The following is a 14,065-nucleotide window of genomic DNA, read 5'->3' as shown; positions in this document are numbered from 1 at the left end:
TCAGTGCATGTCAGTGCATGTAAGTGCACGTCTGCACTGACATACACTGGCAATATAATGTCCATGCACTGACATGCACTGACATGCACTGATGTGCACTGACATCACTTAGGACTCATGAAACTGTGTTTGAGCAGGATATTACATTACGGTGCCATTTTAACCTCATAGATTTTAATTTTTCTTTCTATTTAGATGCTTATATAGTAGGTTGTTGTACTAAGAGAACCACGGAGTTGTAATTGCTATGTGTTTGATACAAACAAAATTTGACGAAGTGTCACACCATGTGCCTTTACATTTTAGGTGGTTGTGTCCTCAGTAAAATGTACACACCAGTTGGGGCATCTACCTTTAGGATGGATGCTACATACAATTCAAATGATATTATAAATGTGCACAAAATGATATAGTTTGCTCATGCCACAGGGGCCAGGCTATTATTTGTAGAGAAATTTGTCATTGAGTAATATATTCCGTGTAATATTGAAGTCTGTACTTATATACAATAAAAGGATGTTGAGTGCCCAACTGCTTAGACAGATTTTGATTGTATTACAAGTGTCTAGAAAGCAATTTAGTCGCATAAATTATCTTTACACTAACTGCCAAGAGTTGATGCACTGACACATGCACTGACCGCCAAGCAATTGCACTGACAACGCACTGACATGCACTGACGACGCACTGACATGCACTGACAACGCACTGACATACACTGACATACACTGACATACACTGACCTTCAGTGATAATGCACTGACAATGCACTGACATTGATTTTACCTCTTAATCATGTTATCTTTGATTTTAAATGAGGAATACAATAGTAGGTAGGTAGACTGTATCAATTCCCTCCAGTCTATCAGCTGTTCCCAAGACCCGCTTAAATAGGGTGCTCCAATGGGACTTTTTAACTCCCTTGCCCTTTCAGCTGTGACATGATAACATTGAATCCCTACCAGCAAACCACACCCCAATACAAGGCCAATACCAAAGCATTGTTGCACCTTCAGCAAAAGATGATCCCAAAGCATTGTCAAATGAGCATGTTTGATTAGTTATACAAAGGGATACTCTGAAGCGCCTATCTAATAATTCCTACACAATTCATTCATTTTCCCAACATCTATGCTTGATTTAGTACACCGGATTGTTACTTGAAAATGTAGAGAATATATGTCTACTTCTATATCTTGGTATTTAGCCATTCCTGACCCATAAATTCCGAGACTGTATGCTTTAATCCTCCCCAAGTTAACTTTCTCACGGCCCACAACTTTCAATTAACAAGTACAAATTTTGCCACCACACGATGAGCTAACCAATGCACTAACATAACCCTGAACGCACTGACACACCCTGACCAATTTATAGATCATTGGAAACATGCACTGACATTGCACTGACATCACTGCAGTTTGCACTGACATTACTGCGGTATGTACTGACATGCACTGACCGCACTGACGTTGCACTGACATTTTCCAGTGCCCGGAGCAAACCCATCACACGAACAGACCGATGATTACTCACGGCGTTAAACCTGCGAATTTAGTGACTGTGTAATGAAGATTGCAAGATTAGAAGTAAGTAGGCATACAATTAATCGTTTCATGCGAACATAAATCCTTTTTAATATGCCCCTTCCGCTCGTTGCTAACGTCGGCAATCACATGGGGAAGGTTCAATACCTTTCCTCAAACCTCTGAGATCAATCGGCGCAATAGTGTTTGGACTGTGTATTGTTGTCCTTGACAAGAGGAAACAGATTGCCTTGTAAGTTCATGCAATAAAGATCATGACAAGGAACTCCCAGCATTCAAATAGGCCCGGTACGCTATCCGTGTTATCTGACAAAAGCAATACATGTAACCCTGAATTTCTTTACTATTCTTTGTTAATTTGTGCATATCATTATATTTTCCTTCTAGTATGGATACCGGTGACAATAACGCTAAGATATAGAGGATAGTCCTTTATTGCATTGGCTTAATGAGATATAAAGTAATTCCAGGACTTGCTTTGAACACTTGTACCCAGCATGCTTGACAGATTAGGGCAAAGGTGTTGAATTTAACTGTAGAAAATTGATTGTAAAACATTCTATAGCCAAAATCGTTTAACCACATTCGCCATCGGTGATATAATGTGTCCGTGGAATTACTGAGGAAATTTTGGTGATATTAAATTTCTTCTTCGCTAGCAGGTGAGACACAGTGTACGTCCAAGGAACAAAATGTGCAAAGATGGAAATACCGACCCATGGTTTGCTTTTCCTCGTGTGCTGTTCTAGTTTTACTTGAAATAAACTGTAGGCAATGTGTAAGGCCACAGAATGTTTTACTAAATAAATACATAGCAACACCCACTTGACTAACTTCTAGCGAGAATACAATGGCAATTATAATGAAAACGCATTGTTGAAGATTATTCTGGTACACTTTGGGATAGCATTTTTATAAACTGACATTCGGTATTAGGGGAGGTCAGAGTGGACGATTCGGAGGCGATTCAGCGACACGATTCAGAGACGATTCTGGTCATCAAAAGCGTGGGAAGACGCTGAATCGCCTCAGAACGTGAATCGCCGAATCGCTGAATCGTCTCTGAATCGTTGAAGCGGCTCTGGAGCCGCTTCAACAATTCAGAGACGATTCAACAGCTTGATTCTACTCAGCAGAATCGAGCAGTATTTAATTTATTAATTATTTTCAATTTACCTAATTATATACATCATCGTGAGGGCTGGTGTGATACACAGACTCTTTCTGTGAGGCTCTCACTATGGCCGCCAAAAATTCGAGCCGTACAACTCGTTCAGCATCGTCAAAATCGCTCAGCAAGACCACGTTACCCAAGAAACCTACCAAAACACAGGCCAAAAAAGCAAAATCTACACGGCGGGCCAAACAGAAGGAGGCTGAGATGCTTGTAGAGTCATCGGATGGAGAATCGGATTGTTCTGAGATAGAGAACGAGGCAGAAGGAGAGGATCTATCCAAATGCTCAATTGAGTGCGTACAAAAATTTCTCTCAAACTGCTTTTAAACAACTTTTATTATCAGTTGGCACAAAGACCATCCGTGAATCGCCTACTGAATCGAAGGTGAATCGAAGTTTTGAAATGGGGGGGTCAGAGTGAATCGCGCTTCGGAAGCAAATTTCTGCGTCAGAATCGGTCTTGAATCCTGACCTGAATCGTTCGCGAATCGCCTCCGAATTGTCCACTCTGACCTCCCCTATTGTACCAGTGTTGTGTTGATAATGATGCGTTCGAAACCTGCTCTAAAAGTAACCGCACTACTCCAAATAATCACGCAGGAAATCGTATATAAAGCTTGTGTAAATGACAAGTGCTGTTCATCAGAAACTTGACCTTGCTCTCTTATATCTCCAACTTGAAGCAAATCCTTACCCAGTTCAATAATATGGCAGAGGTTTACGTAGAATCGGCATCCACCCCGTAAGTGACATTCATTCCCAAAGAAAGGCGGTGTTGTTAAAGTGCTCTAGGACTCTTAACCAATTCGTTGACCGCGAAGCCACCTGTGGCAACACAAGGACACTTGAATTCTATGCCAAAGATCTTGGCACGCAAATCGACCTCCTCCTCATGTTTGAACCTCCTAAGGTCGGCAAGCTCTCACGGCGGGCAAAAGTGCTGACTAGTCAGCCTGGGAGTTGGTCTGACCAGTCACCTGACCATATCGTGACGCGTTCCGTGACGAATCAACTGACCAGTCAGGAGAGGTCACACAAATGTTGTCACGCTGGTTAGTATTGGTAAATGAGTTCAGTAACATAAGATTAAATGGGAATAAACCATTGTCTTCTGAAGCAATCTCACTGAAGAAAAGCAATGAATGAATTGGACATTTCTTGTGTTTGGTTGAAATTCGGTCATTATTCAAACAAATGGACAATTAATAGATGCTGTACCAAAATTGTGTCGATGCATGCTAGATATCTTTAACAAGATTCATGAAAGAAGCAAATAATGTAAGTCTGGGGCATAGAAAAGAGATCTTCTGTTCTACAATCAATGAGCGGAATTACAGAAACTTACCAGCGTGACAATAAATGCGTGACAGCTACATGACTAGTCAGGTGACTAGTCAGCACGCTGGTCAGGTGACTGGTCAGACCAACTCCCAGGCTGACTAGTCAGCACTTTTGCCCGCCGTGTCTATGTCGACTTGTTTCCTCTCGCTTGGAGTGAGCCCCTGCTGCAGAATGGAATATAAATTACAATACTGATCAAGTTACAGAGGTTATATCATTCTCTGGAACGGGGACATGCAACGCCTCAGTCACATACAGTGCAGACACCGGATTCTTTGTACCTTCGGTTAGTACCCTTTGAATTGGGAATTTGACTAACCGTCTAAAGCCGTAAATACTAGTTCCAAGGGGGGAATCGTGTATCTGCCTCTAACGCTCAGCACTGTCAGGTATGTAATGTACAATTTCAAAGTATCCCCAAATATCCGACTAGCTCCATGCATGCAGACTGGAGAAAAATGTACCCTCAAGGTTGAAGACACTCACAGATACATTACTTCCCCGGTTCCTGGAGTTAAAGGTGTTTTGCAATGCACAAATCTCACCGAGCGGCCTGCAAGCTTGGGAATTGTATGACTTATTTATGTTTAACTAATGAATGCTAATTTACTTCCTCAAGGGTTTTTTTAATGACACCGGGTTCAAGATAGAGCCTGCTCTTTTGTGGGACAACGTTGCGTACGTCAATTTACCTGTATATTGCTCCTCCATCTAACGGATCGCACAGAAATAACTATACACTTTCAGTTCAGCTTACCCCCAAATTGAAGATATATGCGGTTTCCGGCTACAAAAGTTGGCCTACTTTACTGTATAGATTGATCAAGTTCATGCTAATTTTGCAATCATAGCCACTGATGTAATAAGGGCTGACATTGAATCCCCCGTCTTGTTCGATGAAAATCTCATCGGTCTTCAGCCCAATTCCGACTGGATTGTCAGCATTGACGTTGCCACCGGAGAAGTCAGGATCGATCCTGCTAATTAAACTCGTTCAGTTCCGACGCTTAAGGTGGCGTCGTTAAAAATGCATTCAACTAATTTCATAAATATCACTTTTGTTTCGTATCGTCTTGTTTACATAAAAGATTAAAAAATATAAATTGATTGTTTTTATCGCCTTTCAATTCAAATGTGCACTTCAACTCAATCATTTTGGATTACAGACACCGGGGCTTACTAAACTCTTGTGGCTTGTCTCTTGATGATATTGAAGGCAGTATACCACAAATAATGACACAAGGGGAGAACAGGACAACAAATATGAAAAATGGGAGGGATAAAAAGGAGTAGGGTAAGGATATATAGAGCCGCTTGTCATGCATGATATCCATACGCATTAGAGCTGTGGTTTGGGTAAAGGGAGGTGTGAGAAGATATCTTCAAAATGATTCAGTATAGGTAAAGGTCGTGCTGCCGACTATGCTTTAGATAGTTATTGACACTACGTTTCTCTCTTTGCTGGTGAGACTGGTTGAATTCCTGCCTCTCTAACGTACCCTCAAATAGCTTTCAACTTTCCAGATGTGGATTCCATCCCAATGTGACAAGGCTCACGGCCCAGGACTCCTGCACGGCTGACATCTCTACACGTCACACAGCTGCCACGACATGGGAGTGAGACTGTAGCCCCTGCGTGTGATACAAGACTATAATTGCCATAAAGGGTAATACTTCGCCACTGATAAAGTATGATTGTCTAGCTGCTATTCGGCTGCGCATGGATTGTACATTTCTAGTTGCTATTCGGCCGCGCTCGAGGTCTTACCATTCTCAAGGAAGCCGGTGAAAAGAAAGATAATCAAATATGGAAGCGACTATTCGGTACGGTGTGGGTATGTAAGACCATATTGAACATAATGTTATTAAGTTCCGGTTTGCTTGTAAACCAATCGCATATCCGAGAGTAAAGCACAAATAACCTTCTGGCGCGCTTTTAGTCTTCCTGCAGAGATAAAAAACGCATGGGCAATATGATATCTGACTTCTGACTTCTTGCAATGAGTCTTAGCAGGCAATGTGCTTTGATTATCTGATGGTGATGGAAGCCGATGAGCTTGAGCGTAGATACATTTATGTCAATTTATGTAAGGCATAATTGTCTATATAACAAGAACGAATTTACTGAGCAACAACACCATAACTCTTTTTACAACGCCAAACGTACTCACAAATATCAACATAGCCGCCGTAATGGGGGCACTGGAAAATGTCAGTGCAACGTCAGTGCGGTCAGTGCATGTCAGTACATACCGCAGTAATGTCAGTGCAAACTGCAGTGATGTCAGTGCAATGTCAGTGCATGTTTCCAATGATCTATAAATTGGTCAGGGTGTGTCAGTGCGTTCAGGGTTTACGAGTCTTTACGTAAGTAAAGATGAGTTCTTTTATCCCCACAACCCAGCGAGCAAAAATGTCCTCGCCAATTGTCCCCATCAAAATATTATTGATGTGATCAATGTTGTTACCGCTATCGGTATTTTCCTTAAGCGGTCACCGGACCCCCTAAGCAACCCCTTTCCAATTCATTCTACGACTTCTTTTTACCATTGGTTACTTTAAAGGTTGTTTTTGATTTGTTTTGATCGCAATGTGAATGTGCGTTTCCATAAAATTAATTATACCCAACAACAATAGTCCTACTCAATTCACTTTTTTGCGTTGTTGTTTAATTTTTAAAACCATGTGGAACCGTCTAGCCAACATGCTTATATATTGTACTAATACTTAGAGATGGAACAAATGCACTCTTTGAACTATGGGTCTGAAAGGTTGGAAATAGAACTGTGCAGGCACACACGTTCCTTGATATCGGTAGCTTCATCAATCAGAGTTCAAATAGAAATAATTACGCGTTCTTGGGTTCTGGGCGTTCTGTACTATTTGAATTTGATTTTCTGATTCATGATCGTTTCTCACACATACCAATTTGTTCTTCCCCTACGTCGGGCGTCTATCGGCTTACGGTTAATATATTTATTGACGTAGTATAGACAATGCACTTTTCTCCGCACTGTTTTACCCATGGCTTCCGCGTTATCCCCCCGTTTCCAACAGTATGTTCACTGTTTTATCTCATTTGGTTATTACTTATTTTTTAGAGTCTTTCCGCCTCCCATGGACGATGTGTACATGGATCAGATGGATCTGAAAACCCTCTACCATTTCTCTTGGACTTGCAAGGAGCTAAACGATCGCGTTTTGGGCTATATGCGCCGCGCCTTCCGTCCCAAAAATTTATTTGCTCCTATCTTCAAACCCAATGAACATTTGCTGTTTTGTCTTCTCCAGTTCAAGACTGGCCTGGTTATTTCAGGTTCCACCGTTTTGCATTTTACTTGTTTTAGTGGTCCAACGCAAAGCGTGGCATGACAAGACTTTACATCTCACAATTGTATAAAATATTTTTTAATCTAGATTTATATAACATAGTTAATATATATTAATATGTTCTGAATGCACAGCCAGATACTGGGCAAGGTTATGATTAATTACTATGACTTAGGTCTACTACAAGCTTAGTTGTGTCAGACACAAAAAATAGCTGCACAGGTTATAAGGCCTAATTGTAAGGAAGAACTTGTCTATTATAATTTTCATACCTGCTAAATATTGAAGAATTCCAGATCTGCTGGGAGAATCCCGTATGGAAAACTGATGGAAGAATGCTCATGTGTATGGCTGCCCAAGTGGGAACATATTTCCCATAAATATAATTTTCTTATTTTTGAAAAGTGCATCAAGAGTGAAACAATATTGTGTGCAAAAACATTTGTTTGGTGCGCATATTTCTTTTTGGCATAGTTTGATGTTGCTGTGAACACAATTGGCTGTGTGGAAACATATTTCAAGCATAATTTGCAAGTATTAGTACATTATTTCTTCCCCAAAATACATTCAATGCATGGAAAACATTATTCAAATTGATCATCTCTTGACCAAAGTGGCCAGTGCTCAATGCAAATTGAGTGTAGTGACCGTGGGAATATCCTGCGTACAGTGTGCGCAGGATATTCCCACGACCTGCTTATTAATTCACGGCCAGTACAAACACCACAGCAAGTAAAATATAATAAGATCATCTAAACTAGGACTGAAAATAATTATTATTGCCAAAAATACTTGTATTTTACCTAAAGTATATGCAATGCATCTCAGTAATATTTTAGGAATTACCAGAGAAGTTCAAGTTGCTCAATGCAAAGTGCAGCAACCGTGAGAATAACTTGCATACACTATATGCAAGTTATTCCCACAGTCTGCTTATTAATTCATGGCCAGTATGAACAGCACAACAAGTTTAATATGACAAGTTATTTGAAGTGGCATTAAAGATAATAGCTAGATACATAATGTTTATTATTCTTTATTCTATGCCACCACAGTCTGCTAGTCATTCATGCTAAATTTTTTTTGATAACAATAAAGCATTCTATTTACCTCTACTTGCCATTAGAGGTGTATAAAGCATGCAAAACAGTTGGTATGTAATTGATTGTGACTAATTAATGGCCTTAAATCAATTGAATGAGGTCATTATTATAAAATTTTTGGTTATGAGCGATGATTATCTGTGTCAAAATGTTTAACTTGCAATTAAAAAGTCATAATGTAATGGTATCTAATTTTGTTTTCTACCATATGGCAGCTAACCTATCTACCTAGCTAATATCTAGTATTTTAATTTCCATATCCCCTTGGTAGGAACAAAAACTAACAGAAATTCTATGATAGTAACCGATTATTAAGTCAAGCATACCGGTTAAGTAAAAAACCGGTATTAATCACGCAATTTTGATGGCATCAATGATTTACTGATGGGGACAATTGGCAAGGACATATTTTTGTACAGTGGGTTGTGGGGATAAAAGAACTCGCTTTACTTACATAAAGTTTCGTAATCAATCGTGCTAATATATGGATTCCAGGTGACATGGACATGTATGTCGAGCACAGATATGCTCTTCCCGTTCTTTCCTGGATGATGTCCATTGGATTTACTATCATGCCGCATCCCAAATATCCGGACAACACCACAGCAGAAAAAATTTTGAAAATGGAAAAAATCGTCCTTCAGAAACATCCTCTTCATCGACATTACAATACCACTGGAGTGGTCGTTAACCTATGGTGCCAAGGTTCTTTTGTCCAACTGATTACAACTTGTCAATCGGTGGTAGAGTGCATTTTGGGGTATCATAGCAGTATGTCCCCAATGTCATGTGTCAAAACAATGTTAACTTCAATTTTGTTCTACTGCAGCCGGCGTCATGAATTTTGTTACCTTTGAGAAGGTGTACAGCTTGTATCCAAATGCTACCTTTGGACATCAAGTCTCTCTGTTGCAACCTTCTGCCGACCTCAAGCGCGCGCAAAAATTTCTTGCAAAATATCATTCCCGTGGCTTGAAATTTGTTCTTTCCATTCCATCGCAAACTTTGAAAATGGACCGCCATATCCAAAACAGGATATAGTCTATCAGGGACAACGTAAATGTTGGGTATAGTTCATCTCGTGGTCATGTTCTCATTGTGCTGGATTACGATCCTTATTCAGAGTTGTTCTCTCCTGGGATTAGACGGGTTGGCGACAGGCATTGTTGGGTTTATTCTTTGCCTCTTTTACCCAAAGCAAATCAGACTTCCTTTGTTGAAGCCAATTCGTGGGCATTGTTGCTCAATGAATTTGATTGTTTGCATTTTGGTGTCCGTCGCATCAGTGGTATTGCATTAGATTTTCACTATACAGCGGCAGATGTTTACCAATTACACAAGCGTGTCAAAAAAGCTATCAAATCCTGGGAAAGGGGTATAAGGTGTGTGCTCTTTAGTTTTAGTATTTGTCGATTTAATTCCTGTAATGTAGGCAAAAAGATGACCGTGTACATGCAACTGTTTTGTATTTGCTATCCAGAAAGGCAGATATTTTTTGGTTGCATCGCCCTCAACCACAAAGCCTCTTGTGGAATGGATATTTGTAATTTCTTCCATCCTTAGTCAAATTTTTGTTCGAAATAAACTTGTGTTCTCGTCCTCATTTTTTTTGTCTTAATTTGTAAGTTTGACTTGTGGATGAGCGTGGGAATATCCTGCGTACAGTGTACGCAGAATATTCCCACGGTCAACCTCTCCCGATATTCAGCCGAGTGTGGGAATATTCTGCGTACAGTGTACGCAGAATTCTCCCACGGACTTCCTCGCCAATATTCAGCCGAGTGTGGGAATATTCTGCGTACAGTGTACGCAGGATTCTCCCATGGGGTGCCAACTAACACCTTCAGATAATTTCTGTCATGAAAATGACTTGACAAATTATTCCTTGTTATTTACAATGTTCACGCAAATGGATTGATTGTTCGTTCAGCACATTTATGATATCCTTGTCTTTCTATGTACATATGTATTAATCTTGGGACATAGTATTGCTATTGTGGACTGTATCCTCATTTAAACGCATACGTGCCATCCTCTGTTGCGTGTCTTCAATGTCAATCTGACCTTTGTACAGCTGCCTCTTTGTCCTACACAAAACAGCAACCTGTCTTTTCGCTGGAGTATAGCGCGACCGCATTCTGAGAATATCAGCTTTCTGTTGGAAGTTATGAATGGCTATGAGACTGTTCAATGTAACATTGCTTACCTCTCTTGCCTCCTGGTCCAAGACAAGTATTCCGCAAAGAGCGACAACAAATTTGTACTTGTTTCCTTGGGCAGGAAATGCGACAAAGGCAACACTGATCTCGACAATGTCTCCAATTCGTATGGAGGCAGGATTATAAGAATAATATCTGTTGCAACATGATATTAGTTTGGTTGTGATGTGTTGTTGGTATTTTCTAAACATACCTGGCTGTTCCGTCAGGAAGTATCTCCTGACGAAGAAACTGTACCTTGTTATCGATTGCGTGGATGAAACTGTCCCCTACCATGGACGCCAACACGTTATCAGGGTTGACCAGGGGATGAAAACCTATGTTGTCAGATTTGTCTTGATATGCGGATACCTTCGTGAAATATTGGCTATGCGCATAGAAAACATTGAAACCCGTGTCTTTGTGAAGAACTGGGTCATAGCCGCTGACGCTGTCCGCGGGAAAATTGTTTGCAAAACGGAGGAAAACTTCTTCTAGCTTTTCCATCACCTTATTGAACACAATGTCTCCGAGTCCCGTGATAGCAATGGCGGTACGTAAATATGGTTGTTGCTTGACCGTTCTGTCGTGGCTGTAACAGTCCTCATTTGTAATTAATTCACCTCAATGGAGTGGACGTACGAAGCAGGCTTTGCCATTGGTGGTAGCATCTTGTCGCTAACTATGCCTTGGAGTCTGAATATCACTTCGTCCATTGCACCGATATCCACGTCAAAGTTGGACATATTTATATTATATTATATATATATTATATTATTACAAAGCGTGACGCTGAATCGTAAAGACTCGTCATGCCACGCTCCGCGGTGGCCCACTAAAACAAGTATGTTAGTGCATTGGTTAGCTCATCGTGTGGTGGCAAAATTTGTACTTGTTAATTGAAAGTTGTGGGCCGTGAGAAAGTTAACTTGGGGAGGATTAAAGCATACAGTCTCGGAATTTATGGGTCAGGAATGGCTAAATACCAAGATATAGAAGTAGACATATATTCTCTACATTTTCAAGTAACAATCCGGTGTACTAAATCAAGCATAGATGTTGGGAAAATGAATGAATTGTGTAGGAATTATTAGATAGGCGCTTCAGAGTATCCCTTTGTATAACTAATCAAACATGCTCATTTGACAATGCTTTGGGATCATCTTTTGCTGAAGGTGCAACAATGCTTTGGTATTGGCCTTGTATTGGGGTGTGGTTTGCTGGTAGGGATTCAATGTTATCATGTCACAGCTGAAAGGGCAAGGGAGTTAAAAAGTCCCATTGGAGCACCCTATTTAAGCGGGTCTTGGGAACAGCTGATAGACTGGAGGGAATTGATACAGTCTACCTACCTACTATTGTATTCCTCATTTAAAATCAAAGATAACATGATTAAGAGGTAAAATCAATGTCAGTGCATTGTCAGTGCATTATCACTGAAGGTCAGTGTATGTCAGTGTATGTCAGTGTATGTCAGTGCGTTGTCAGTGCATGTCAGTGCGTCGTCAGTGCATGTCAGTGCGTTGTCAGTGCAATTGCTTGGCGGTCAGTGCATGTGTCAGTGCATCAACTCTTGGCAGTTAGTGTAAAGATAATTTATGCGACTAAATTGCTTTCTAGACACTTGTAATACAATCAAAATCTGTCTAAGCAGTTGGGCACTCAACATCCTTTTATTGTATATAAGTACAGACTTCAATATTACACGGAATATATTACTCAATGACAAATTTCTCTACAAATAATAGCCTGGCCCCTGTGGCATGAGCAAACTATATCATTTTGTGCACATTTATAATATCATTTGAATTGTATGTAGCATCCATCCTAAAGGTAGATGCCCCAACTGGTGTGTACATTTTACTGAGGACACAACCACCTAAAATGTAAAGGCACATGGTGTGACACTTCGTCAAATTTTGTTTGTATCAAACACATAGCAATTACAACTCCGTGGTTCTCTTAGTACAACAACCTACTATATAAGCATCTAAATAGAAAGAAAAATTAAAATCTATGAGGTTAAAATGGCACCGTAATGTAATATCCTGCTCAAACACAGTTTCATGAGTCCTAAGTGATGTCAGTGCACATCAGTGCATGTCAGTGCATGTCAGTGCATGGACATTATATTGCCAGTGTATGTCAGTGCAGACGTGCACTTACATGCACTGACATGCACTGACATTTCTTGTTGCCCGCTTACTCCCTAATTCTGCATATCACTGATCAGATAAAACACCGAAAACTTTACATAACCACTCGAACATCCACAACGGCAACAACATCAACAATGGTATATAGAACGGCCTCATCGAAACCCCCATTGGATTCTCAGTTGCCATTCAATGCTCATTGTGTAGTCGCATTATCCTTAACCTACGCGAGGCTGATTCGCTCGTCATAGGCGACGATAACAGTGTTGCACGGAAGGGAGCGATGGTATACGGGTCAGGGGACTATTGAACTCTAATATTCACCCCTACACGGAATTAAACGTCGAGAAAAGTCACAGAATCCCACATTTGACATCATGACATCATGACACGACTAACCGTATGTCCAAGTCTGTTCTCAGCGCCATTTATCAAAAATTGATCTTTAAACAATTTGTTCTATCGATTGATATATATGTAATACTCCTCGACAAATGTATGTATTTCCTAAAGGTTAAGATATGTGAAATGCTGCGTCGTTAAATTTTATATGGGAGATTTGAGAACTTCATTGATTACCTGACGGATCCCGACGATTGCATAGCGCGCCAAGGTAAATTAAATATCACTCGGAATTGAACGCGCGGACAACTAAACCATACAAGTTCATAACTTCCTGGATAAAGTAGGAAACATCTTCACCTTCATATGTACGACGGACGAATTGACGACGAAGATCATATTCGGATGCTGACCGTGGGAATGTATCTTCAGACTGAGCTGGTGACCTTTCAAACGACAATCGGATTTCGATTTAATACAGTGATGATAAGCCTTCGCAGTGAATCGAAACTTGAATACTGCAGCAGTCAAATTCAACAGGCTATATATCCCGTGGAGCATACTGGATCATGACCACGAGCTTGCCACGAAGTTGAACCTCGGGTCCACACATACACACAATCATTTCAACTCCGACGTACACATACACACAATAATTTTAATCTCCGACGTACACACACACACAATCGAGGGAAAATCTAGGATCACCGGGACAGAATTTGCGGAATGTTGAGCCAGGAGTCCTAATGGAGATTTTTGAGCCACTGGAAGCTCTACGATAGGATCAGTTTGTGGATAAAGCAGGTTAGATCTTCACACTGGAGGAACGGAAGAAATGTAGACGTCAACTAATACAGAGCCGAGTCTGCGT

At 40.5% G+C, this 14,065-nt stretch overlaps 3 protein-coding genes across 3 annotated transcripts; 2 read left to right on the top strand and 1 right to left on the bottom strand.

The window, feature by feature from the left end:
* Nucleotides 1-2,787: 2,787 nt before the first annotated feature.
* Nucleotides 2,788-5,053, top strand: JR316_0012729 (uncharacterized protein; the record flags this gene model as incomplete). The annotated part of the gene is made up of 10 exons (XM_047898348.1): nucleotides 2,788-3,017; nucleotides 3,371-3,466; nucleotides 3,517-3,683; nucleotides 4,168-4,218; nucleotides 4,272-4,351; nucleotides 4,407-4,454; nucleotides 4,513-4,635; nucleotides 4,685-4,743; nucleotides 4,793-4,860; nucleotides 4,917-5,053. The coding sequence occupies 10 exons, from the start codon at nucleotides 2,788-2,790 to the stop codon at nucleotides 5,051-5,053; spliced, it is 1,059 nt and encodes a 352-aa protein (XP_047743237.1).
* Nucleotides 5,054-7,089: 2,036 nt separating this feature from the next.
* JR316_0012728 (uncharacterized protein) lies at nucleotides 7,090-7,437 on the top strand (the record flags this gene model as incomplete). The annotated part of the gene is made up of 2 exons (XM_047898347.1): nucleotides 7,090-7,121; nucleotides 7,167-7,437. 2 exons carry the CDS (start codon nucleotides 7,090-7,092, stop codon nucleotides 7,435-7,437), a joined length of 303 nt encoding a protein of 100 aa, XP_047743236.1.
* Nucleotides 7,438-10,467: 3,030 nt separating this feature from the next.
* On the bottom strand, nucleotides 10,468-11,442 carry JR316_0012727 (uncharacterized protein; the record flags this gene model as incomplete). Its single annotated transcript, XM_047898346.1, has 4 exons — nucleotides 10,468-10,653; nucleotides 10,705-10,852; nucleotides 10,911-11,288; nucleotides 11,339-11,442. The coding sequence occupies 4 exons, from the start codon at nucleotides 11,440-11,442 to the stop codon at nucleotides 10,468-10,470; spliced, it is 816 nt and encodes a 271-aa protein (XP_047743235.1).
* Between the last annotated feature and the right edge of the window lie 2,623 nt (nucleotides 11,443-14,065).

This window comes from Psilocybe cubensis, chromosome 12, assembly GCF_017499595.1.
Source record: "Psilocybe cubensis strain MGC-MH-2018 chromosome 12, whole genome shotgun sequence".
In the NCBI taxonomy this organism is placed as follows: Eukaryota; Fungi; Basidiomycota; class Agaricomycetes; order Agaricales; family Agrocybaceae; genus Psilocybe; species Psilocybe cubensis.
The sequence above is the reverse complement of the archived record's forward strand: the minus strand, read 5'-3'. Positions and strand labels throughout refer to the sequence as shown.